Source organism: Carcharodon carcharias, chromosome 34 (assembly GCF_017639515.1).
Source record: "Carcharodon carcharias isolate sCarCar2 chromosome 34, sCarCar2.pri, whole genome shotgun sequence".
Classification (NCBI taxonomy): domain Eukaryota; kingdom Metazoa; phylum Chordata; class Chondrichthyes; order Lamniformes; family Lamnidae; genus Carcharodon; species Carcharodon carcharias.
In genome coordinates this window covers 24,426,517-24,454,296 of record NC_054500.1, presented here as the reverse complement: position 1 = coordinate 24,454,296, position 27,780 = coordinate 24,426,517, and the positions used below count along the sequence as shown (strand labels likewise).

Below are 27,780 nucleotides of genomic sequence, written 5' to 3'. Positions count from 1 at the left end.
GTGACTGGTTTACATTTTAAAAATTTCTGGACAAGTGATTCCTTTAAGAAGCAGCTCAATAAACACATGAGTGAGAAAGGAACAGAAGGACATGTTGATAGAGCGAGGGTGAGTGGAGGCTCGGGTGCAGCATAAGCACGAGCATGGACCAGATGGGCAGAATGGCCTGTTCCTATGTTGTAAATTCACTGTTGTGACTCTATTGCTGGGGATGGGCCAACCAGCAGGAAACATAGAATGTAGGGGAGGAAATAATTAAAAATAAATCTAAAATTCCAATTAAATTAATCACCAAATGCCCTTCTGCCCTTTCATCGCACCTGCACACATCATGGAAGATCCCCCAGTCAGCTAGCACCTGTTCCAGCACTGTGCCTCTGGTAGTTCTACCACAGTAAGGAGAGAGTGTGGTAAAATTAACAACTAGTAACTGAAGACAAAGAGGAAGAGACAGACAGAAATTGAGAGAGAGAGAGAGAGAGAGAGAGACCGCTGGATAGAAAGATAGAGAACAAAACACAGCAAAGGGAGACCAAGACGGACAGAAAGACAGAAAGATACAGATACAGGAAGAACAGGAAGAGATGGAGAGAGGCAGACGGACAGAGGGAGGGATTGTCCAGGACCAGGCTGAAGCCGAGGATAGATGGAGGGGGAGACAAGAACGAGCAGGAGAGAAAAATAGATCGGAAACGAAGAGAGGTGAGGGATTAGGAGAAAGATACAAGCAGATTTAGAACCTGGTTGAGAAAGAAGCAAAAGATGGATAGAGAGAGAGAGAGAAAAATGTAGAGATAAAGAGAGATACAGAGGCTAAAGGAGCACAGCGGAGAGATAGAAACAGAAAGGAAAGGATCTCCTTCCCTCCTGGGTTGCCAACTGTGACTAAATGTATCCCTGGAGGTTTCATCACATGACTCCAGCCATTAGTTGGCCAACACACCCATTCTTGTGATATCCTGCCTTCCTCAGTCAATTGGAAAGCAAAAAGACTCTTCAACCAATTGGATGATGCTTGACTGTCAGCCTAACAGTGTTTCTTATCCCCCCATTTTCAACATTTTTATATCTGGTAAGGTGAACTGTTCAAAGAAAACGACAAAAAAAGTTCAATCTTTTTGAATGTCCCGATGATTTCTCTCCAGTGTTGCCCACAGCGGTGTCCTGGAGATTGATCTTCACTTCCTGGAGATTCCAAGTCAATCCCGGAGGGTTGACAACCCTACACCCACTGTAAGGAAACTGCTGATCACAGCTTGTCACTTTCCATGACAGTTTGACACTAACAGGAGCTCCTGAAGGAACCACCAGGAGCCTGCGTTGCTCCACATGTAGAGAGGCCTCGCTGTGCGGGGTCCAAACCAATGGCAATAACTGAGTCAAACATTCCAAATATTCATTTGTGAGGAAAGCGGGGAAAACTATCAAAAGTTGCACAGGATGAACACTCGGAGAGAAAACTTACGGGGATATGAGGGGAAGGAGCAGGGGCTAATTGTTTAGCTCTTTTCAAAGAGCTAGCACTGACAGAATGGGCCGAGTGGTCTCCTCCTCTGCTGTATCAGTCTTATGTGTATTTGCAGCTGGATCCTATCTGGGCTGAAAACCTGCCGTCTGCACTTTGAGTAGAATGACAGATATTTCAGAGCAGCAGGGTTGAAGGGTCCACAAGGAAGCAACAACACAATCGAGTGGGCTCGTGTTGTCTAATTGAAAATCATTAGACCCTGATGTCTGTTTTCCACCACAATAATTAGGTGTGGGAGGAAGGCACGAACTTGCCACCAGGCCTTGTTCACACAGCAAGCAAAAGGCCAAACAATGCATGAATGGAGAGACATGGAGCGCCAGCACATTCCTTTTTGAAACCGCAACTCTTCGGAGGAGGAGCAGCAGTGATCAGGTACGTTGAAGGCAGAGTGTGTGGAGCTAATGGCTGTGTCACTCAAGGCTTGCTGGTTTCTGACTATTTTTCACACTGCACTCAAGCAACGGTAACATCATAACCGATTCCCCAGCTAAATCCATGCTAACAAGCACACCATGAAAATCAGCTCCCTCAGCCACCGGGTCAATTCACAGCGTCCTGCCCAGACAGCGTTAGGAGAAAAGAATCTAAAAGAAATTAGCTTCCCTTCCATATATTCTCTTGCTTAAATTCTGTTTTTTTTTAAATGGATGAATTGATAAAATGGCCACCACCTACCACATGACGCTAGTTCTGGAAGTTTCTGAGCAGTTTAAAATGGACAATGGGCGACACATCACATCCCTGGAATGTAGCACTCCTCGCGCTGTATAAACATTTCAGCCGAGCCAACACAAAGAGTTAGTAGGCAAGATGTCTGCACTAGCCAGCTAATGACAAAGGCAGTGTCATTGGTGACCCCTCAGCTCTAATGGTTCTACAGTTACTGTTCAAAACACAATGGGTTTTAACAAGGGGTCTTGTTAGCTGAATAGCTTGACCCCAAAACTGCCCTGTCACATGACTGAGACTTGAGCTGTTTGGATTGCTTTAATTATACAGCTTCAGTTACTGTTTAACCTCAGGAGAGTTGACAGGACTCCAGCAGCCTGCCTCTGTCTACCATTTACCACCTAACGGGCAACAACAAAGATCCCTGTCCAGGTTTTAAATTGACTGGCCCTCGTCTACACTGTGTACCGTTGGAACATCTGAACTTCTGTATCAGTGCCTAGAAGACTAATTCATTTCTAAGGGCCTTCTTCCATCGAGGAAGTCATCACCTTGGAAAAAGCAAATCATCCTGTAATAGCTTCAGCCTGCTGACCCCTGAGGGAATGTCCATTGGACTTTTTGATTCTGGACTCTGGACTCACGTGAAACCATAATTCCTTATTTTTATCGTGGTCTTTGCCCTGAACACTTTCCTTTCCCTTATCGATTTTTTATTGTATGAATGCAATAAAGGGTGGACATTGCGAAACCCCTTCCTGCGTTTTGTGTGTGTGTGTGTAAAATAAACCAACCCTCCTATTTTACATTACTGTTTGCCGTGGTGTTATTCATAGATGGTGGGATCACTCCAGAACTGAAGCATTGGGGAAAACACCTATAAAGGGGGGAGAAATCAAAAACACCTTTCTGTTTACAGATGGGTAGTGAGTGGAGAAATCAGGGCTGTTTAAATTAATCCCCCTCCTATCTGTAACAACAGTAAGACCAGAAATGTTGGAGCCGGGCTTATTCAGCTTACTTGTGCTGTCCGAAAACAATAAGTCAATATTCTTCCCATCTGATGCTACATTTTCACCCTTGTGTTTAAATCCCTCCATGACCTCGCCCCTCCCTATCTCTTTAACCTCCTCCCAGCCCCACAACCCTCCACGATCTCTGCGCTCCTCCAATTCTGGCCTCTTGAGCATCCCCTGATTTCCATCGCCCCACCATTGGCAGCCGTGCCTTCAGCTGCCTGGACCCTGAGCTCTGGAATTCCCTCCCTAAACCTCTCGGCTTCTCTCTACTCCTCCTCTGTTAAAGACATTCCTTAAAACCCAAATCTTTGACCGAGCTTTTGATTGCTCCTTCTGATATCTCTGTCGTTGTTTATTTGTTTCCTTGCAATTCTGTGAAGCACCTGGATGTTGACTCTGTTAAAAGTGTTATATAGATGCAAGAAGCATGAGGCAATGCATTTTGACAGAAGGGATAGGAAGAGGCAATATGGATTCAATTGCAGAGTTCTAACGAGTGTGCAGGGACGGATGGACTTTGGAGTTTATGTGCGTCAATCTCTAAAGGTGGCAGGACACATTGAGAGAGTGGTTAGTAATGCAAATGGGAAATTGGGTGCAGGGCAGGGGTTGTGTACAAAAGCAGGGACCTTATTTTGAATCTTGGTAGAACTCTAGTTGGGCCACAACTAGAGTATTGCATCCAGTTCTAGTTATCACACTTCAGGATGGATTTGAGGGGGTGCAGGGGAGATTTGCCAGAATGGTTCCAGGGATGAGGGATTTTAGCTGCAAGGTGGGGTTGGTGAGGCTGGGGTTGTTCCCCCTCCCCCCTCTGTCTCCATCTGGGGCCTACCCCACTGGTACCAACGAGCCTGCCCCGTTTACCTCTCCTCCGGTCTCCAGCAATGCTTCTGATCTGGGGCCTCCTCCAATCCCAGGAGTGGCCACCACTCCCAGCCCCCTGATTGGCTGGCAGTGCCTGGAACTCCAATGACAGGCAGGTTATTGCTTGATAGGATGTAAACCCACTAGGGCTCCTGGGAATATTTGCAGAAGGGCTGCTACCAGCCTGTAAATTCAGCCACATCACTCTAAGTTTCGTTGTTAATTCATCCTCTTAAATTTTTCCCATCCCTAAACTTTGACCAATGGCTTCCTCATACCAGCCTTGGCCTAGCTCAGCTGATAGCACAAACACAGCTCTCCTGTTGGTTGAATCTCACCAAAATACATTGACCCAAATTGTTCTTATTGGCAATGCAAGTGCGAGTTTTCTGTGGATCCAATGAATTGGTGCCTGATTTCCCAGCTTGCTGTCTGGAATTTATCCTAAAGTCCCAACCTCAGATTAAAGCAGCTGACAACACTGATCCAGGCATAAGCTGCTCCTGAATGACAACGTAGTTAAACATTGCACTGATCTTCTAGTCTCCAGATGGTCAGACCCGGGACATAACCTGCAAGATGCGCAGGGAAACGCCTCAGATGTTCCAAAGCAGGGACTCTGCGGGAATTGTCCCGGAAGTGTCAACTTCCAAAAGGCAATTCCCATGTGTTTGGAATATTCGGAGCCCTCTGGAGACGTCAAAAACTCTGAGTTAGATCCAGAGACTTCAGACAGTTCGGATTTACCCAGGAAATGTTCAACAGAAAGTTCCCAGTCTAACTCCTATGCACCTGACCCCAGCCATCCCCTTGCCTCCAACGGCTCCACACTGAGACCCCCCCACCCCCCCAACCAACTTATGCCCCCCCAACCCTCCGATTCCTGCCCCCCAACCCGCAAACACCCCCCCCCCCGACCCCCAAGACTCCCCACTCACCCCCACCAACTTCCCTCCAGCCCCCTGACTCCCCTCCAACCCTCCGGCATCCCCCTGACCCTCCAAACAAACCCTCCAGTACGGGGTTAGATACAGAGTAAAGCTCCCTCTACACCGTCCCCATCAAACACTCCCAGGACAGGTACAGCACGGGGTTAGACACAGAGTAAATCTCCCTCTACACTGTCCCCATCAAACACTCCCAGGACAGGTACAGTAAGGGGTTAGATACAATTTAAAGCCCCCTCTACACTGTCCCCATCAAACACTCCCAGGACAGGTACAGCACGGGGTTAGATACAGTTTAAAGCCCCCTCTACACTGTCCCATCAAACACTCCCAGGACAGGTACAGCACAGGGTTAGATACAGAGTAAAGCCCCCTCTACACTGTCCCATCAAACACTCCCAGGACAGGTACAGCACGGGGTTAGATACAGAGTAAAGCTCCCTCTACACTGTCCCCATCAAACACTCCCAGAGCAGGTACAGCACAAGTTAGAGACAATTCCCTAAAATCCAGAAATTTCTATAATCTGAGCACAATGATCCTCTACTTACTCAATGTGAAATTTTTACATTTTCCATTTCAGGCACCCAATGTCCACTCTGAGTGAGAAACCCAACTTTGTGACAGTGTAAGAGGCATTTTGTGCAATGGGAGCTGCGCTGATATTGGCCAACCTCATTTTACGTGGGTATCTCACAGCTAGCAGACAGAGAGCAAACTTTGTAAAAACTGACTGCTAGTTGAAAAATAGTATTTGACTGAAGTCAGTTGAGTGTGGTCTGAAATTCAGATGACTAATTATTAGTGGTTTTATTTATTTATACAGTATAAAAATTCGAGATAAAAAATGTGAAATTTGTTTAATATCACTTGACATAGCAATAAAATTTTTTGAATTAAACAGTCTTAAAGAGCCATGGCAAGACTCACATCTTCAGCGAAAGAATGCCAGTTTCTCACACAACCAATCTTCAGTCAGCTCATCAATATTCCGAATTTCAAACACCTGTTTTCAATCAATCAGAGAGAATGGGGGGGGTGTGAGAGGACCATTCACACACTGATAACTTCCTCATCAAACGCTTCATAAATCACTAACTCGTCACTAACATTACAAGGCTAAAATCGTTCCATAGTTAGGGGAAAGCAATAAGATTTAAGGTTAAATGCCTCATCAATGACATCTTCTGTAGATGAGAATCTTCTCCCCACCATTTTTCTTACCTGGAACAACAGCACAATTATTGTTTGGAGACTGAGATTGATACTCAGGTGATGGGCCAAGGCTCACTGTGTAGGGAACCAGTGAGGGTTTGAAGGGTTTTTCTCAACTCATCCGGTTCCTCTGGGGTAGCACTAAGAGGCATAGAACAGACCATCCCGGATTAGATCCTTCGGTCTGTGGTGATCAGTTAGCGGAAGGGAGAGTGAGAAAAGATGCGGGTACAGACAGCTATTAATGGAGCGAGTGCGCACGTCATAACTCTGCCAATGCCGCTCAGAATGAATAAGCTGCCAACACACCAACCTCAGGAACACTCGCCTGGGTGAGGTTCCAGATCTTCAAGTGATACGGAGAATGTGAAACCCGCAAAGGAACATTTGAAAGTCATCTGAAAGGCTGAGAGGAGACTTGATAGAGGTATTCAAGACCCTGATGGGTATGGGCAGGGCAAACAGTGAGAAACTGTTCCCACTCAAGAGAGCATCTGAACCAGAGGGCACAGACTCAAATTAATTGGCAAAAGGAGTAAATGCGATGTGAGGAAAAATGTTTTGACCCAGAGGGTGGCTGGAGTTTGGAACAAACTTCCTGAGAGGGTGGCAGAGGCAGGTTTGACCGAGGTATTCAGAAAGGTATTGGATTGCTCTCTGAAAAGAGAGAATGTGCAAGGTAACGGTGGTAAGGCAGGGGAGTGGGACTGGGCAGAATGTTCTTGCTGAGAGCCAGTGCAGACTTGATGGGCCGAATGGCCTCCTTCTGCATTGTAAAGGTACTGTGATCCTGTGAATGGAGCTGATGCTTCTTTTCTGTTCCTCTTAATGATGGGGACAAGGTGCTAACATTACAGGGGCAGAAATATAAATTCAGAGGATTTTGAGAGGGCACTGAGTAACTTACAGGAGGAAGTGAGATTTGAAAGCAGTGTAGAGCCAGGTCCAAGTGTTACTGATATTTGTGCAGATTCTCGGGAACAATGGGGGCCAACTCTGACCTGCTCTTGTAGCCACAGTATTTATGTGGTTAGTCCAGTTCAGTTTCTGGTCAATGGTAACCCACAGTATGTTAATAGTGGGGGATTCAGCGATGATAATGCCATTGAACATCAAGGAGCGATGGTTGGATTCTCTCTTGTTGGGGATGGTCATTGCCTGGCACTTGTGTGGCGTGAATGTTACTTGCCGCTTGTCAGCCCAAGCCTGGATATTCAACAGGGCTTTTCCACAAGAGCCCAAATTTGGGATCATGGGGCTGTGAAAATTCAGCCCATTATCCCTCTCTGGCCACATTGTCCAGGAAAGTTCCCAGTTTGATTCCCTGTTTTGTGTGAGTTAGCTGATCTGACCAGGGTCAGCAGTGGTGAGGGTGGTTGGTATGGGGGGGGGGCGGTGGGGACACCGCCTGAGAGGAGGAGAAAAATGGCAGCAGTTAAAAACAAAAGGTATTGAAAGATCATAACGAAGGGACCTTGTTCCTGAGATGTACCCACCTTGGTGAGCTCTCCAATTTGTACCAGTCTGTTCTTACTCCCAGCGTACATCATCTGCTGCTGGGGATTACATCCTGCAATGAATGGTAAGAACAGTTAGCTTTGTGCTTTAGGTCAATATCAAGGATAGTTGAACAATGAGCCTAATCAGACAGAGAGTATAAAGTCGGAGACTGGGTCATACAATGACCATTTTCGTTCTATCCACCATTCTACATAATAATTGACAAGGGCAGTAGTCATCACTACCCGCCCCCCCCACCATCAGTCACCCCCACTCAGCACCTGTCCAACAGGGGCAGTAACCCACATTCTAAGTTCCCATTAGCCCCTTTGGGAAAAGTAACAGATAACCGCTCTCCTTGACCAGAAACTAAGGTGAGGAATGAGCAACGTGAGTAATCCTGAGTTCCAAACGGCTCCAGGCATCAAAGAAATGCTATCGCTTTCACAGGGGCCAACACTGACCCCTGGGAGTAATTGTAGACCTTCCTGTAAACCACCTGGAATCAATGTCACACAAACTTTGACTGGGTGATGGTTGATTGGGTTCCTTCCAATGAGTCCCCCAGCTGTCCCATCCTGCTGCTGAAACCCTCATCCATGCTTTTGTTATCTCCAGACTCAACGGTTCCAATGAGCTCCTGTTCAGACACCCATCTTCCAGCCCCCCATCAACTTCAGCTCATCCAAAACTCTGCTGCCCGTATGCTTGCTTACGCCAAGTCTTGTTCACCCATCACCCCCTGTGTTCACTGAGCGACAATTGCTCCTGGTTTCCAAATGTCTCGTATTCAAAATCCTCATCTTCATGTTCAAATCCCTCCATGCATTTGCTCCTTCTTATCACTGTGACTTACTCCTCCTCCAGCCCTACAAATCTCGGAGATCTCTGCACTTCTCCAAATCTGGCCTCTTGTACGTTTTCAGTTCTCTAGCTGTCAAAGCCCCAAGCTCTGAAACTCCCTCCATCAACCTCTCTGTTTTGAAGAGTGACTACGATCTACTTTCTGGTCAAATCGCCTGGTGACACTCAGGGCCTGAATTTAACTCACTAAAAACCCAGTTACTGACACAGAGTTAAAATCTGACCCTGATCAAGGTCTGAGCTCACACCTTGAGAGCGGTCACTCAGACAAGAGACCAGTGGCACCCTCTGTATAACAGAGTTTACATACAAAAAAAACCTCCCTCTACACTGGCCCCATCAAACACTCCCAGGACAGGTACAGCACGGGGTTAGATACTGAGTAAATCTCCCTCTACACTGTCCCCATCAAACACTCCCAGGACAGGTACAGCACGGGGTTAGATACTGAGTAAAGCTCCCTCTACACTGTCCCCATCAAACACTCCCAGGGCAGGTACAGCACGGGGTTAGATACAGAGTAAAGCTCCCTCTACACTGTCCCCATCAAACACTCCCAGGACAGGTACAGCACGGGGTTAGATACTGAGTAAATCTCCCTCTACACTGTCCCCATCAAACACTCCCAGGGCAGGTACAGCACGGGGTTAGATACTGAGTAAAGCTCCCTCTACACTGTCCCCATCAAACAATCCCAGGACAGGTACAGCACAGGATTAGATACAGAGTAAAGCTCCCTCTACACTGTCCCCATCAAACACTCCCAGGACAGGTACAGCACGTGGTTAGATACAGAGTAAAGCTCCCTCTACACTGTCCCCATCAAATACTCCCAGGACAGGTACAGCACGGGGTTAGATACAGAGTAAATCTCCCTCTACACTGTCCCCACCAAACACTCCCAGGACAGGTACAGCACGGGGTTAGATACAGAGTAAAGCTCCCTCTACACCGTCCCCATCAAACACTCCCAGGACAGGTACAGCACGGGGTTAGATACAGAGTAAAGCTGCCTCTACACTGTCCCCATCAAACACTCCCAGGACAGGTACAGCACGGGGTTAGATACAGAGTAAATCTCCCTCTACACTGTCCCCATCAAACACTCCCAGGACAGGTACAGCACGGGGTTAGATACAGAGTAAATCTCCCTCTACACTGTCCCCATCAAACACTCCCAGGACAGGTACAGCACGGGGTTAGATACAGAGTAAATCTCCCTCTACACTGTCCCCATCAAACACTCCCAGGACAGGTACAGCACGGGGTTAGATACAGAGTAAATCTCCCTCTACACTGTCCCCATCAAACACTCCCAGGACAGGTACAGCACGGGGTTAGATACAGAGTAAAGCTCCCTCTACACTGTCCCCATCAAACACTCCCAGGACAGGTACAGCACGGGGTTAGATACAGAGTAAATCTCCCTTTACACTGTCCCCATCAAACACTCCCAGGACAGGTACAGCACGGGGTTAGATACAGAGTAAAGCTCTCTCTACACCGTCCCCATCAAACACTCCCAGGACAGGTACAGCACGGGGTTAGATACAGAGTAAATCTCCCTCTACACTGTCCCCATCAAACACTCCCAGGACAGGTACAGCACGGGGTTAGATACAGAGTAAATCTCCCTCTACACTGTCCCCATCAAACACTCCCAGGACAGGTACAGCACGGGGTTAGATACAGAGTAAATCTCCCTCTACACTGTCCCCATCAAACACTCCCAGGACAGGTACAGCACGGGGTTAGATACAGAGTAAAGCTCCCTCTACACTGTCCCCATCAAACACTCCCAGGACAGGTACAGCACGGGGTTAGATACAGAGTAAATCTCCCTTTACACTGTCCCCATCAAACACTCCCAGGACAGGTACAGCACGGGGTTAGATACAGAGTAAAGCTCTCTCTACACCGTCCCCATCAAACACTCCCAGGGCAGGTACAGCACGGGGTTAGATACAGAGTCCCCATCATACACTCCCAGGACAGGTACAGCACGGGGTTAGATACAGAGTAAAGCTCCCTCTACACCGTCCCCATCAAACACTCCCAGGACAGGTACAGCACGGGGTTAGATACTGAGTAAAGCTCCCTCTAGACTCTTTCATCCTAAAAACAGGGGCCTTACTGCACCATTTTTCCATTTCCCACACTAGAAGCCCTTTGGCCTCTCTGAGTGAGGTCAATAATTTGTTCCCACCAAACTATTTAAACCTCAGTAACAGGCAGGAGGTTACAGAAAAAAACAACTTCTTTACACTTTTACTTGGGACCAATCACCCATCGGGCAAAGTTTAACGAGACACCAAACACCCTCAAATCCCCCACCTAGATAATGGAGCAGGGGAACAGGCAACTGGGCTCCTTCAAGCAGCTCGATGGTCAGACAATTACACCTTTGTAGCTCCACCAAACATAATCCCCTTTAACACAACCCAAAATAATCTAAGAAAAGGAACAGCCACTCACGCAGTTTATGTCAATATGAACCTGTGGCTGGTAGGTGGGGATTTTACAGCATGGAGCCTCACCAACCAGACACATATATTGGGAACTGGAGAGTGTGTGAAGGTCATGATTTACAGACCTGTGTGGTTGGTGTGTGAGGTTCCTCCTAGGCCACATGAACACAGATCATCACCTCTGTTGTGTGTGTGTATCTGTCTGTGTGTGTGTGTGTGTCTGTGTGTGTGTGTGTGTGTGTCTGTGTCTGTGTGTGTGTGTCTGTGTGTGTGTCTGTGTGTGTGTGTGTCTGTGTGTGTCTGTGTGTGTGTGTCTGTGTGTACGTGCACGTGCATTCATGTGTGTGTGTATGTGTGTGTGTGTATGTGTGTGTGTATGTGTGTGTGCGTATGTGTGCCCGTGTGTGAGTGCATGTTTGTGTGTGCATGTGTGTGTGTATGTGTGTGTGCGTATGTGTGTCCGTGTGTGTTTGCATGTGTGTGTGTGTGCATTTGCATGCATGTGTGTGTGTGTGTGTGTGTGTGTGTGTGTGTGTGTGTGAGTATGTGCATGCGTGTGCGTGTGTATTTGTATGCATGTGCATGTGATCCTTCCCTTGGGCCAGGATTCCCAGTCAACTCATTGAAAATAGTTATCAGTCACAACCAAGGCAGCAATGGAAACAAAATAATATTGTTGTCTTATCAAACACTGCCAGGGCAGCAGGGTAACCAATTCTCACAGAGAAAAATAAGAAACACCTTGGAATGGGTATCCATCAGAGCAGGGGTGGGGGCTGTGCCAGGGAGGAAATGGTGGGGGGGTGAGCACGGTTTCTGCGCATGCGTGAGATTTAACAGCCAAAATTACGTGAAAATCAGCATCCAAGATGTAGGCGACCCAGAGAACAGGATAGTGGGTTCAATTACAGGACAAAACCATAAAATGAGGGATGGTTGGTCATGTTGCAGAACAAGTATAACACAGTTTACATACAAAAAAAATCTCCCTCTACACTGTCCCCATCAAACACTCCCAGGACAGGTACAGCATGGGGTTAGATACAGAGTAAAGCTCCCTCTACACTGTCCCATCAAACGCTCCCAGGACAGGTACAGCACGGGGTTAGATACAGAGTAAAGTTCCCTCTACACTGTCCCCATCAAACACTCCCAGGACAGGTACAGCACAGGGTTAGATACAGAGTGAAGCTCCCTCTACACTGTCCCCATCAAACACTCCCAGGACAGGTACAGCACGGGGTTAGATACAGAGTAAATCTCCCTCTACACTGTCCCCATCAAACACTCCCAGGACAGGTACAGAACAGGGTTAGATACAGAGTAAAGCTCCCTCTACACTGTCCCCATCAAACACTCCCAGGACAGGTACAGCACGGGGTTAGATACAGAGTAAATCTCCCTCTACACTGTCCCCATCAAACACTCCCAGGACAGGTACAGCACGGGGTTAGATACAGAGTAAATCTCCCTCTACACCGTCCCCATCAAACACTCCCAGGACAGGTACAGCACGGGGTTAGATACAGAGTAAAGCTTCCTCTACACTGTCCCCATCAAACACTCCCAGGACGGGTACAGCACGGGGTTAGATACAGAGTAAAGCTCCCTCTACACTGTCCCCATCAAACACTTCCAGGGCAGGTACAGCACGGGGTTAGATACAGAGTAAAGCTCCCTCTACACTGTCCCCATCAAACACTCCCAGGACAGGTACAGCACGGGGTTAGATACCGAGTAAAGCTCCCTCTATGCTGTCCCCATCAAACACTCCCAGGACAGGTACAGCACGGGGTTAGATACCGAGTAAAGCTCCCTCTATGCTGTCCCCATCAAACACTCCCAGGGCAGGTACAGCAAAGGGTTAGATACAGAGTAAAGCTCCCTCTACACTGTCCCCATCAAACACTCCCAGGACAGGTACAGCACGGGGTTAGATACAGAATAAATCTCCCTCTACACTGTCCCCATCAAACACTCCCAGGACAGGTACAGCACGGGGTTAGATACAGAGTAAAGCTCCCTCTACACTGTCCCCATCAAACACTCCCAGGACAGGTACAGCACGGGGTTAGATACAGAGTAAATCTCCCTCTACACTGTCCCCATCAAACACTCCCAGGACAGGTACAGCACGGGGTTAGATACAGAGTAAAGCTCCCTCTACACCATCCCCATCAAACACTCCCAGGACAGGTACAGCACAGGGTTAGATACTGAGTAAAGCTCCCTCTACAATGTCTCCATCAAACACTCCCAGGGCAGGTACAGCACGGGGTTAGATACAGAGTAAAGCTCCCTCTACACTGTTCCCATCAAACACTCCCAGGGCAGGTACAGCACGGGGTTAGATACAGAGTAAAGCTCCCTCTACACTGTCCCCATCAAACACTCCCAGGACAGGTACAGCACGGGGTTAGATACAGAGTAAAGCTCCCTCTATGCTGTCCCCATCAAACACTCCCAGGACAGGTACAGCACGGGGTTAGATACTGAGTAAAGTTCCCTCTAGACTATTTCATCCTCAATACAGGGGTCTTACTGCACCATTTTTCCATTTCCCACACTAAAAGCCCTTTGGCCTCTCTGAGTGAGGTTAATAATTTGTTCCCAGTTGGGGCCAACTTGTACCCCTAGTCCCACACCCGCCAAGTATTAGACTTGCAATCTGCAAACACATTGGCCTTTATCCTCATTGTAGAAAGAGTTTCCCTGATACGCCAGATTCTTTAATCACAGGTTTTCCAAGAGATGAATCCATGTACTTACCCTGGGGGCTGCTGAAAATCAAGCACAAAGGGTAGGACACCCTCTTGTCCTGATGCACGTACTTATAGCTATAAACAATAAATCTGATCAACTGTCAAGGAAACAATGTAAACATATCCTAGTATGTGAAAATGGGTGGGATTAAGTCATTGTAATTAGAATAATTAATAATAATTGTATGTAATTAATATGTATAATCAATAATAACAAATATAATTAATAATAATGGAGGATAACTAATAATAAAAAGGAAGATATTGCTTGCATTTATACACGGTGTACGCTTTCTCCAAACACCCAAAGTGCTTCTCAGAAAATTACCTGGAAATTCTGGACTCTGTTATGCAGACAAACATGACAGTTAATTTGAAAACAGCAATGAGAAACATGACCGGTTAATCTGCTTTGATATGCTGTAGTTTCAGCAGATAGTCATCAAACACTCCCACGACAGGTACAGTATGGAGTTAGATACAGAGTAAAGCTCCCTCTACACTGTCCCCATCAAACACTCCCAGGACAGGTACAGCACGGGGTTAGATACAGAGTAAAGCTCCCTCTGCATCGTCCCCATCAAACACTCCCAGGACAGGCACAGCACGGGGTTAGATACAGAGTAAAGCTCCTTCTACACTGAACCATCCTCAGAACAGTGGCCTTACTCCAGCGTGTGATATTTTTCCATTTCCCACAGCAACTGCCCTTTGGCCTCTCTGAGTGTTCTGTTCCCACATCTGCTTAGTAATAGGCTGGCAATATGCAAATACATAGGCCTTCATACTGAACACAGAAAGAGTTTCATTTCATCATTCTGGGAAAAACTCAAAGCCAGTGCAGAGGAGTGAAAGAACTATTAGTCCTGAAGATTCAAGGCACCAGCAATGAGCCTCACACACACACCACCAGCTGGGAAGATATACCACAAATTAGCAAAGAGAGAGAATTGAAATAAAATCTGTGGTGTGGTGATGATATTGTTAATCATCTCTATAAGTGGTTGGATCTGTTCGATTACTGGGAGATGATTTTTGTTAGAACTCTTCCATTGAACTTTCAGGAAGTAACTGTTAATGTCATGACATGGTTAATTTCTCTCTTGCCCCACCACCTTTTTGACAAGGTCAACACGGTGTCATCCGAGCCACACAGCAGGGAATAGCTGGATGCTCAGTAACCACGTCTCCTTTATAATGTGCAGATCCTGCCTAAAGATCCAGAAGGGACCCAGGAGGCAGAGTTTTACGGGACCCGGGCTTGCAGGCTAGGTGGTGGGGCGGGGGCTGGTAAAATAACTTCAGGATGGCTCCTCAATGCCATCCCACCACCAGAGCACTTTCCCAGCGATGCCCTGCAAGGTGGATCAGCTGCTTCCTCCAAGGAGGCGGGCAGCTGATTTGCATAATTAAAGATCCTGTTGAGCGCCAGCTTATGGAGGGAGCGGCAACTCCCACCCATCGACCGTCCCACCTGCAGACACACCAACAAATTCACACCGGGGGAGAGGCCATTGACCTGCCCTGAGTGTGGGAAGGGTTTCAGTGATTCATCCAGCCCACTGGCGCATGAGCAGCTCACACCGGGGAGAGGCCGTTCACCTGCTCCCTGTGTGGGGAGTGATTTACTCGATAGCCCAAGGTGGGGGTGGGAGATGGGGAACATTCAGGACAGAGACTCCAAGGCACAAAGAGGGGGCCATGAGTGGGGAAGGTAACCCCCACCCCCGGTCCCAATGATTACACCAGTGCTCTGCCATTCAGTAAGATCACGGCTGATCTGATTGTAACTTCGCACACTCAATCTTTTTTTGCCATCTCTGCTCACCGGAGGGGAGTGATCACCTTTCTCACAGCCAGACTCAACAGGGATCCCAATTGGAGGAACAAGTAAGTGGAGGAGGGAGGACATGCTGCAGTTGGAGTGTTGGGGTGAGAGGGTGGGGACAGGAGAACCCAGTGGGGATCTTCCCCAACCCTGAGCCTTGTGAATTTCCTTTTTATTAACCTACCTGTCCCAGTTCCCCAGGTCTCCTACCTGCTTCAGCGATGCCCACCTCTCCCATTGGCACTGCCAAGGCTCCGAGCTTCTGGCCCTCTGATTGGACCGACAGCATCAGGAGTGCGACCCCCCCGCACCCCCCCCCCCGACCCCCCGGGTCCTTAATTGGATGGTGAGCCCTCAGGCAGCCAATTAGGCAGCCACCTTAGATAAAATAACCGAGCAGGTCCCACTGCCGGAAGATGCTGGCTTCAGGACCTGCTTTTTCCCCTGATAGACAGAGTGCAGAAAACATTCATGAGAATAGTTCCACGAATGAGGAACCTCAGTTACGTAGATAGATTGGAAAAGTTGGGACTATTTTCCTTGGACAGAGAAGGCTGAGAGGAGATTTGATCGAGGTGTTCAAAATCATGAGGGGTCTGGAGAGAGTAGATAAGGAGAAAACGTTCCCATTGGCAGAAGGATCGAGAACGAGAGGGCACAGATTGATTGAAAGTGATTGGCAAAAGAAGCAATTGCAACATGAGGACAAACTTTTCACGCAGCAAGTGGTTAGGGTCTGGAATGCACTGTGCCCGAGACTGTGGTGGAGGCAGGTTCAATTGAGGCGTTCAAGGGGGAATTGGGTTATTATCTGAAAAGGAAGAATGTGCAGGGTTACGAGGAAAAGCTAGGGACATGGCACTGAGTGAATTGCTCATTCAGAGAGCCAGTGCAAACAGGATGGGCCGAATGTCTTTCTCCTGTGCTGTAACAATTCTGTGACACTATGTCAGGGTCCTGAAACTGAAGGTAAAATTCAGGCCAGAGTATCACAGCTAAGTGATGGGTCACCATGTGAGAGAGCACCATGGCAAAGGGTAGCATTCACACTCATTGTCCTGGAATTACAAAGAATTAAATAGAAATTATAACACAGCGAGTCCATGTTGATTGCAACATCGAAACAGGTCACTCAGTCCAGCCCGTCCACGGTAATCTTTTGTGCTCCGCTCAAACCCCTCCCCATCCTTCCTTATCTAACTCTTATCAGCAGAACCTATTAGTCAGCAATTCTCTGTACATGAAGTGCTTTGGGACAGGATAAGGATGTTCTTTGTTAAAGGATATCGAGGCTGTCTCTCTGGTAGTTCATTCCTTAGCGAATCTGGAGAAATGTCCTAAAAGGAAAACACACGGGGGTAGAAAACGATTGGCACCCGTCGTAGACTCATAACATACATGATAAATCCAGTGACTGCATGCAAATGCTCACCCTCACATCTCACATTTACACCAGGGGGTTCCCAGACTGTGGGTCGCAACCCCCAGTGGGGTCGCAGGGCAAGATTTTGGGGTCACAAGGTCTGACACCGTGAATGCGGCCGTGAAGCTGAGACTGTGTCGTGGGATTGGCTCAGAGATCCCACGATGCAAACACATGAGCGTACCAATTAGGAGCAGGAGTTAGGCTGCTCAGCCCCTCGAGACTTCTCCGCCATTCAATAATATTGCGGCTGATCTGATTGTAACCTCGCACACTCAGTGGTTTTTTTTGTCAGCTCTTAGCTCACTGGAGGGGAGTGACCACATTTCTCACAGCCAGCCTCAATAGGAACCTCGATTGGAGGAACAGTAAGTGGAGGAGGGAGGACATGCTGCAATTGGAGCGTTGGGGTGAGAGGGTGGGGACAGGAGGTAGCTGAGCTCTGCATGCATAAAGCTCGCAAACTCCTCATTGACAAAGTACAGCGGTGAAGGTTACTATCCCACTGCTTTGTTTTATTTTGCCACTGCCCCTCTCCCCGCCTCAAAAACTGAAGGCCACCACCACCCACCACCTCCCCACCAGCCCCCAAACTCAACAACTCTGGGGCCACACCAAATCTTGAGGCATTGAAAGGGGGTCACGCCGGGAAAATGCTTGGGAAGTGCTGGTTTACCGAGACCTCAGACAGAGTTACTCACAGCCACCGTCTCCACTCAGTTCCACCTGTGCACAACCCTGAGATCAGCAGGCCCTGTGACAGCTCGAAAATCAATGGGAAAACACTGGTGCGAGAGCAAACTGCCCCCCGATGCTGGAGATCTGATATCAAAGCTGGGAAAATTCAGCAGATCATGTGGCGAGGAAACAGAATCAATGCTTCAGGATGATGGACCTGTGAGCTGAGGAAAGGCCCCTCGGTCGGGAACATTAACTCTGCTTCACTCCACAGGTGCCTCCTGAGTTTTCCCAAAACTCCCTTCATTCTTATTTCAGTGAGGGAGGCTCCACGTGGCGCTGAGTCCTAAAGGAGCAGGAAGGTCTCAGGTTTGAATCTCAGGAAAATCAGCCAGGTTTCCTGATGTTGGACACCCATCGGTGGAACCCTCCACTCCTGATGGAAATTGATGTTGAGCGAGGACAGGGTGGGGTTAAGAGTGTTGACCGGTGATCTCCAGGAAATCCTATCAAGAGCTCACCTGTAGCCTGGGTTCACACATCAAGAACATCAATTAACCACAAGCAGATGAGTCAGTGAGATCAGGAGACGATGAAATGGAGGGGGGTCTTTCTTTGTATCCTCTGGCTTCTGTTGATTTTCTAAATGTCTGTGTTGAAATGGGAGGTTTTGTTGGAACAGTTGGGAACTGAATAAAAAGTGTTGATTAAACCTCCAGGACACGATCTGCACTTTGGTAGCTGAATCTTCCAGGGGTTTTACATTTCGGTTGGGCTGTGTAACTCCAGCAGAATCAACAACAACAACTTGCATTTATATAGTACCTTCAATGTGGCAAAACGTCCCAAAGCACCTCACTGGAGTGTTGTCGAACACAATTTAAAAGCGAGCCGCATGAGGGGATATTAGGGCAGGTGACTAAAAGCTTGCTCAAAGAAGCAGGTTTCAAGGAGCGTCTTAAAGGGGGAAGGGTGGTCAGAGAGGTGGAGGAGGGGAATTCCAGGGCTGAGGGCCCAGGCAGCTGAAGACAAGGTCATCAATGGTGAAGCGATTAAAATAGGGGATGCTCAAGAGGCCAAAATTGGAGGAGCACAGAGGTCTTGGAGAGTTGTGGGGCTGGAGGAGGTTACAGAGATAGGGAGCAATGAGACAATGGAGGGGTTTGAATGCAAAGGACGAGAATTTTAAACTCACCATCACCAGTGTAACACTCTCTCTCTTTAACATCCCATAAATTGTACACGTTGTCAGTAATATTGCTGCAAGGCACTTACCTCATGCTCTTCCTCCAGTACCATCTGCTGGTTTTCTTTATCAACTTTGACTAGGAGATTGAAGATAAATGAAATATTGACATTTGTGGAAAGGGCTCAATGGCTAAGTGTATGACACAATATAATTTAGTTCCTCCTTGGGATGTGGGCATTGCTGGCAAGGCCAACAGATATTGCCCATTCCTTAGCTGCACATCCCACCCCCCTCCCCCCCCCCCCCACCCCCCCCCCCCCCCCCCCCACCCCCCCCCAACCACCCCCCCCCCCACCCCCCGAGTAGATAGTGGTGGGCAGCTGAAGACCTGAATGTTATAGAAGTTTTGAGGCAACTGAGTGACCACTTTGGAGGAGCAGTTAAGAGTCACCCAAGTTGGCGTGGGGCTGGAGTCAGGTACAGGCACGGCGTGGGTAAGGGCGGCAATAGTGAGCCATTTGGATTTTTATGAAAGGATCCTCGGGCTCTCCTTTGCTGTTAAGGGGACTTCAAATTGAATTTGGTATGTGAGCTTGTCATCGTGAGATGACGTGAATTTGGAAACCCCGCCTCAAAGTGGCCACCAGCACAGACGAGGTGTTCGGGATTCATTGCCTGGGGTGGGGGGTGGAATTTAAAGAATGATTTCTACCCCCTCCCCTCCCTTCCCCACTCTGATTGGGTATAACACCAGTATGGTCTCCTGAACCTGCCTGGTTTTTAGGCTCTGGTGATGACCTGGACCTCCATGGCCTTGGTGTCCCTCTCGGCCTCCCGACAAACACTGTGTGTGCTTTACTGAGGAGGTGGCACACTGCCCCCAATTCTGCCCCCTGCCCACCTCATTGACACAGGATTAGAATGCACTCACCCTGGGGGCGGGGGGCAGGGGAGAAGCAAACAGTCACCCACCTCCTCCCCCAGTCTGGCTAAGGTAAACACTGAGCAATCACAATTGAGAGGGGTAGGGGGGGTCAGAAGGTATTGAGAGGGGTAGGGGGGGTCAGAAGGTGGGTGGGGGGGCTGGGGAAACCCAACACCAGGTCTTCAGCTCTGTTCTGTTGGCACTGAGTGTCCCCCAAGTGGAGGAGAGGAATCCCCACTCACCCCACAAGCTGCGAGGGAGGCATTTTGCGCTGGGGGAGGGGGGTGGGCGGTGATCATGTGGATGTCCTGGGTCAGGCGCTCTTACTCACTGATGATCGCGGCATTGGTCGTCTCCTTGCGGAATCGGAACTTCTTCAGGCGCTCCAGAAGCTTGGGATCCACCTCACACACAACCAGGGAGTCCGACTGTTAGGAGAGGGGGAGTGGGGGGGGTAAAAAACACACGGCATCACCCGCATTTAATTTGTTGGTGGTGGGGGGGGTTGGGGAGAGTGGGAATGGCACGTCACCAGTGGGCTATACCGACCATGCGCAGAGCAAGATCCCACAGACAGCGGCTAATCAGCAACGGTTTAATCCTAATAGCTCTGAGGATCAGACAGGGGAGCAATGTTGGCCAAGACACCAAGCTATGGCATCATTAACTCCCCCACTGCTCCCCCACACCAACAGAACTGACCTCACCCAAAGAATTAGGCTTCTAATCCCTGAGATATTTACTTTGGATTTGGAATTTTTATTGATGCAGGATGTTTGCAAAACCAAGAGGTCTGGTTTTCAAGTTTCAAAGGGAGGCAGGGGAGTTCTCCCCGGTGTTCTGGCCAATGTTGATCCCTTAGCCGACATCACTAAAAAAAAAACAAATTATCCGGTCATTATCGTGTTGCTGTTTGTGGGATCCTTCTGTGCTGCGTTCGCAACAGTGGTTCCGCTTTATGAATACTTAATTTGGGACCTTCTGTGGTTGCTGTGGAAGATGATGCAGCAAAGGCAGTTCCTTCCTCTCCCTTTCTCACAACAAAAATAAAAATTTTGCCTCTGAGGGAGAGAGTTGAGTTGGTGGGGGTGGGGAGTCAAGATGCCCTCTCCCTTGCCCCAGCCTCCATTTCCAATTCTATCCATGTATAACCCTGGCGGAAATGATGTGTGGTGACAGGGCCAGACTCAGCCGCACCCAGAGCCATCCCTTATTCCTCCGCTTGTCCCATTTCGCTTTGCGCCACCATCCCTTTTGTTATCTGCAGCCTATCGCAGGCCTCCCCCTTTTTTGTTCTTTCTTCCCCCTCTGCTCGCCCTTTCCCTGGACTCTGGACTTGCTTAAAACCTGTTACATCTTTTATCTTTTCAGGCCTCCAGCCTGGAAACGTTAACTCTGCTTCTTTCTCCGCTGCCGCTGCTGGGTCTTTGATTTCAACCTCAGCCGTGATGCCCACGTGGGTGAATTTCCAACCAACACACGGTGCCTGGTCTGGCGGGTGAAGCACAGTCAATTTGGTGAGATTTCGAAGGGCAACTCAAAGAGGAGGCGGGGGAGGGGGAAATTGCTAAAAGAAATTAAACACAACACGAGCAGGAAGTGACTGGGCGAATTGTGGCGGGAGGGGCTAAAATGTGGTAATAGATGGGGAAGAGGACGTGCAAATGTTGCCTAAGTGAGTAGGTGATATACGAGCTTGGTAAACCTGACAAGAAAACAGTAAACAACATGGTTTTTTAATAAACTGAAATATTGCCCGTTTAGCTCCAATGTGTGTGACTTGAGGATTGGGAGGGTGAGAATTAAACTCTCTCTGATTCACCCTTTCATCCCAGTCAATCCAGCAGATTAACCCACTCAATAAATGGACAGAACCAAATGTGGGGAAGCTCTCCATCCTCTGCTCTGCAGGACAGACTGGGAAAAGGTCAGTGTTCTTGAGTTGAAATTGCTTCTATTGCTGCTGATAATTCACTGACAATCCAAATGAGGAACAGACACATCTCACTGGGCACTGGAAACTTGAACCATTTTTTTTTAAGCAACTGTCTACTTGATGTTATGAGATCTCTGGACAGCTGCTCCCCTCTGGGAATATCTCCCAATATTTATGGCTAATTGAGTATCGTGAGTCGGCTTTACCATGGAGGGTATCGGCTGTGTCTCCACATGTCCCGCCAAGTTGTGTCCTCATGTGCAAAGACTCTCCACCCTAGCCCAGGATGCTCATGCTTGCTATATTTATTGAGCACTAATAGAGAGGGGGAGTTAAGGCTCATCACAGATAGATCTGATTCTGTCCCTGTCACCCTCAGCCCCAGTCTCAGCACCATATTCGATGAGTCACATTAAAGTTCAGATGTCTTTGCTCTTTACTTCTATGCAGCACTTTGAAAGCTTCCCATGGTTAAGCTGATAAATGCACCAATAGCAGTGCGATAGTGAGTTGCACTGAGCAGGAGGATCCTGTGGTCGATCTCTGCTGAATGTAAGAAACTCCAAATCTGTGAACTTGGAAGGTGAAAAAAAATCATGATGATCCCTGCACCTACTCACTATCCCCTGCTACAAAATGCCATGTGTTTGTCTGTGTGAATGTTGTGTACGTCCATAATTCTGCATGTGATCTGTGTATGCATGCATGTTTGTGTGCGTGCTGTGCATGTGTATGTGTCCGTTAAGTGTGACTGTGTGTGCATTGTGTGTGACTTGCGTTTCGTGTATGTGTGTGCATGTGTGTGTGTGTGTGTGTGTGTGTGTGTGTGTGCATATGCGTCTGTCTGTGTCTCTCTATGTTTCTAAATGTGAATGTGTTTTGTGTATGTGTGCGCATCTGTGTGTGTGTGTGTGTGTGTGTGTGCTTTTGCATCTGCCTGAGTCTCTGTATGTTTGTAAGTGTGACTTGCGTTTTGTGTATGTGTGCGCATCTGTGTCTGTGTGTGTGCATATGCATCTGTCTGTGTCTCTGTATGTTTGTAAGTGTGAATGTGTTTTGTGTATGTGTGCACATCTATGTGTGTGTGTGTGCATATGCGTCTGTCTGTGTCTCTCTATGTTTGTAAGTGTGAATGTGTATTGTGTATGTGTGCGCATCTGGGTGTGTGCCTGTATTTGTGTGTATGTGCATCTGTCTGTGTCTCTGTATGTCTGTAAGTGTGAATGTGTTTTGTGTATGTGTGTGAATGTGATGTCAGGTAAGCATTGGAATGGCCTGAGATCCAATGCCTCCACACATGAGTAGCCAGCAAAGAATCACTATATAGGATCATATAGGAATCATTATACAGGATCCTAAAGGAATCACAATACAAGACCATATAGGAATCACTATATAGGGTCATATAAGAATCACTATATATGATCATTTAGAAATAAATGACATTTAGAGGATATAGGAAATACACATGCTGTTCACAGTTTGGAAGAGGAGAAGGAGTTCTCCCAATGTTCTGGCCAATGTCCCCCCCCTCAACTACCAAACTCAGATTAATCAGTCATTCATTTTAATGTCATTTGTGGGATGTTGCTCTGTCTAAATTGGCTATAATACTTGCATACGCAGTAACAATTACTGCACTGTGGAGAACTCCCTTGCTCCACCTTCAATTAGTGGCAAGGGATCTTTTCTGTCACACAGGGCCTTAGTCTGACTTCTCATCCAATATGCAGCCGGAGTGTAATCCTAATGCAAAAACTGTCCTAATGTCAGGCTGAGTGGGACCCACAAGCCATGCTGTTCCCACTTTTGTGGGTGGGGGGGGGGTGATGGTGAAGCAGCAGCAAGATGATGTCAACAACTTGATCAGAAACTCAGCGCCCTCAAGATATGTAGCACGTCTTACTTTCAACACACATGGAGCCATTTGTGTCAGGGAAATGCTGGAAATGAAATTTATCATCAGGTACAGTAAGACAGATCGCAGACCAATTAAATATACGAAGCTGCATTTGTTTAGGACTATCATCAAAGCTGATAACCTTTTCACTCTGAGCAAGACTCAAGCAGGTCTGATCACACCATGGCAAATTTAACACATTTTCTGCAACTTCCCTTGCCAACAGTAACTAAGCAGAAATCTTCAATGCAACCGCAAATTCCCCAAGTTACTTTTCCAATTGCCCTCGCTGCTCAACTAATAATCCCTGCCTGAACTGCTCCTCGCTCCTGTGCACATCACTGGCACAACAGTGTACAAATACGAAAAGAAACACATATCAAACAGCCGTGGCCTGAACGTGGTTGTCGTCTAAGAGACAAGTGAAATGAAACTCTGAAGGGTGGTGTTGGTGGAACTGGGCGGATGATTGAGAGACACCCGACACAATATGCTCTTTATACCAAAATATGCAAGAAAATGGTGAGGTAGCCCAAAGATTTAGAAAACACAAATTGCTTACCATGTTAACTTCTCTTTAGCTTTACGTTACAGCCTTGGCTGCTCAAACTCACACTGGTCTTGTGACAGGATGCTCAAACTGCTAGTTCCTCAATAAAGCTGACACCGGGTATTTGAACTGCAAATTTGCATTTAAAAGAAAAATCCTTCTAGAAACAAAACTGCGACAGCAACTTTCCAAAACATTCCACTATTTATCAATCCACTGTGTGTCCTCTCTCCTCACACTCAAAAAAGCTGGGGTTAGATTAAATTTGTCAGTTTAGTGACTGTGTCCCTTGGTTACTCCTCCCTGTCATGTATTCAATGGATACACAACATCCTGTTCAGCCCACCACAAAGTTGCTTCAAAGAAATTCACCCGAACTCTTGCTGATTTAACTTGATTGAAAGGTCAAATGATCTTTTTCTGGCTATTTGAGTTTCAAAATTAAATCTGTGCCTTCAGCAAGGCAGGGATTAAGGGGAGAGGAACCAGACAATAGCTTGGAAAACAAAAAATGCTTCTCATCCAAACATGGTTCTTCACCTGAACCAAAACAAATCACTTGAAATGCCATAACCCTGGCTACAGGCCAAGAGGTAGAACGTGGGATTAGCCCGGATACCTCTTTATTGACTTCACAGGCATGATGGGCTGAAGGGCCCCCTTTTGTGTCATGAACGTTCGACATTCCTACGTTTCATTCTATGTTTCTAAAGAGTCTTCGTCATCCAAATCAAAGAATCTTCTTCATTGGGAATATAGTCTTCTTTGCTTGTACCAAATGATCCTCTCCATCAGAAATAGTCTTCTTCATTGGAAGCAAAGAATCCTCTTCAATCAAAGCAAACAGACTTCTTCACCAGAGCCAGAGAATCTTCTTCATTTGAGTCTGTTTTATACCTGCTTAAATCATGGGCTATCCCAATATGTGCAGGGACAAGGAAAGCCCTGTTTAAACTCAGAAGTACCAGTGCAAGGCAATATCATTCCCTCAAATCACACCACCAGAAACAAGTTAACTGATGAGTTCATCTCATTGCTGTTTGTGGGATCATGTTGTGTGCAGAATAAGCTGTTGCTTTACTGTACTCTGCAATAACAATGCTCCCCAAGTATTCCCCAAACCAGGCTGAGATGAGGAGAATTGATTTATGCAGTGAGTTGTTGTGATGCAGAATGTGCTGCCTGAAAGGGCAGTGGAAGCAAATTCAGTAGCAACTTTCAAAGGGAATTGGATAAACACATGAAGCAGAAAACTTTGCAGGACTATGGGGAAAGAGCAGGGGAAGTGGGATTAATTGGATAGCTTTTTCGGAGAGCAAGCACAGCAATGATAGGCCATGTGGCTTCATTCTATGCTGCATAATTTAATAATTAATTACACACAAAGCGATTTGAGATGTTTCTGAGTAAAGTGATGAAATGAGTCACTGTGTAAACCCAAGTCAATCCTTACATTACTATCACCTAAATAAGCCAGTAACTTGGAGTGGCCACAGAACGCACAACAGTAAGAGACCAGCTCTCCCGTGTGTAACAGTCACAGCCAGCTGCTTTGAACTCCGTTCCTGCTTTAGCTTCTCCAATTGTTACCTCAGGCAGTCAGCACCTGACAGAAACTCTCCCCCACCCCCGGGATTGGTTTAACGTCGTCTGTTGACCAAATCAGGCTTGTGTTCCCCAGTCTCACACCATGTTAGAAGCTAGCTCACTTACACATGCACCAGCTGGAATTCCAGCACTGGAGCACAAACATACACCTTAAAGCAAGTTATATATCCCAGTTACAACATCTTTCAAATAAAAGCTCTGCTGTCTGTCACCTATGTCGTTACACTCACCCTATCGGTCAAATTGCTTCAGCCTGATTAGTTATGTTTTTAAGCTGTTTGCTCTTTTTAAATTGTTTATTCTCCTGCTTTGTAAAAGAAAACAAAGAACAAAGAAAAGTACAGCACAGGAACAGGCCCTTCGGCCCTCCAAGCCTGCGCCGATCGTATTGCCCATCAACTAAAACATTTTGCACTTCCAGGGTCCGTATCCCTCTATTCCCATCCTATTCATGTATATGTCAAGCTGCCTCTTAAACACCACTATCGTACCTGCTTCCACCCCCTCCTCTGGCAGCAAATTCCAGACACTCACTACCCTCTGCGTAAAAAACTTGCCCTGCACATCTCCTCTATAGTTTTCTCCTCTCACCTTAAATCTATGTCCCCAAGTAATTGACTCTTTCACCCTGGGAAAAAGCTTCTGACTATCTACTCTGTCCATGCCACTCATAATTTTGTAAACTTCTATTAAGTCGCCCCTCAATCTCCGTCGCTCTAGTGAGAACAATCCGAGTTTCTCCAACCTCGCCTCATAGCTAATAACGTCCAGACCAGGCAGCATCCTGGTAAACCTCCTCTGCACCCTCTCAATGCCTCCATATCCTTCTGGTAATGTGGCGACCAGAATTGCACGCAATATTCCAAGTGTGGCCTAACCAAGGTTCTATACAGCTGCAGCATGACTTCCCAGCTTTTATACTCAATACCCCTGCCAATGAAGGCAAGCATGCCATATGCCTTCCTGACTACCTTATCCACCTGCGTTGCCACTTTCAGTGACCTGTGGACCTGTACACCCAGATCCCTCTGCCCGTCGATGCACTTAAGGGTTCTGCCATTTACTGTATAATTCCAGACTGTATTAGACCTTCCAAAATGCATTACCTCGCATTTGCCGGGATTAAACTCCATCTGCCATTTCTCTGCGCAAGTCTCCAACCAATCTATATCCCATTGTATCCTTTGACAATCCTCTTCACTATCTGAAACTCCTCCAACCTTAGTTCATTTGCAAACTTACTAATTAGCCCAGTTACATTGTCTTCCAAATCATTTATGTATACTACAAACAGCAAAGGTCCCAGCACTGATCCCTGCAGAACTCCACTAGTCACACCTCTCCATTCAGAAAAGCACCCTTCCACTGCTATCCTCTGTCTTCTATGAGCAAGCCAATTCTGTATCCATCTTACCAGCTCACCTCTGATCCTGTGCAACTTTACCTTCTGTACTAATCTGCCATGAAGGACCTTGTCAAAGGCCTTACTGAAATCCATGTATATAACATCCACTGCCCTTCCATCATTGATCATCTTTGACAATTCCTCGAAAAACTCGATCAAGTTAGTGAGACACAACCTCCCCTTCACAAAACCATGCTGCCTCTCACTAATAAGCCCATTTGTTTCCAAATGGTAGTAAATCCTGTCACAAAGAATCTTCTCCAATAATTTCCCTACCACTGACGTAAGGCTCACCGGCCTGTAATTTCCTGGATTATCCCTGCTACCCTTCTTAAACAATGGAACAACATTGGCCATTCTCCAGTCCTCTGGGACCTCACCCGTAGCCAGTGAGGATACAAAGATTTCTGTCCAGGCCCCAGCAATCTCCTCCCATTCGACAATCAAATGACACAGCATCTTCTCTCCGATTTTAATTTTATGCCCAATAAAATTC

At 47.3% G+C, this 27,780-nt stretch overlaps 1 protein-coding gene across 1 annotated transcript; it reads right to left on the bottom strand.

Moving 5' to 3' along the window:
• Nucleotides 1-5,878: 5,878 nt before the first annotated feature.
• On the bottom strand, nt 5,879-24,565 carry LOC121272691 (glia maturation factor gamma-like). Its single transcript, XM_041179418.1, has 7 exons — nt 24,284-24,565; nt 20,217-20,313; nt 19,047-19,096; nt 16,956-17,007; nt 13,850-13,930; nt 7,745-7,818; nt 5,879-6,039 (listed from the first exon to the last, which is right to left on the bottom strand). Exons 1-7 carry the CDS (start codon nt 24,284-24,286, stop codon nt 5,968-5,970), a joined length of 429 nt encoding a protein of 142 aa, XP_041035352.1. The 5' UTR covers nt 24,287-24,565; the 3' UTR covers nt 5,879-5,967.
• Nucleotides 24,566-27,780: the final 3,215 nt, after the last annotated feature.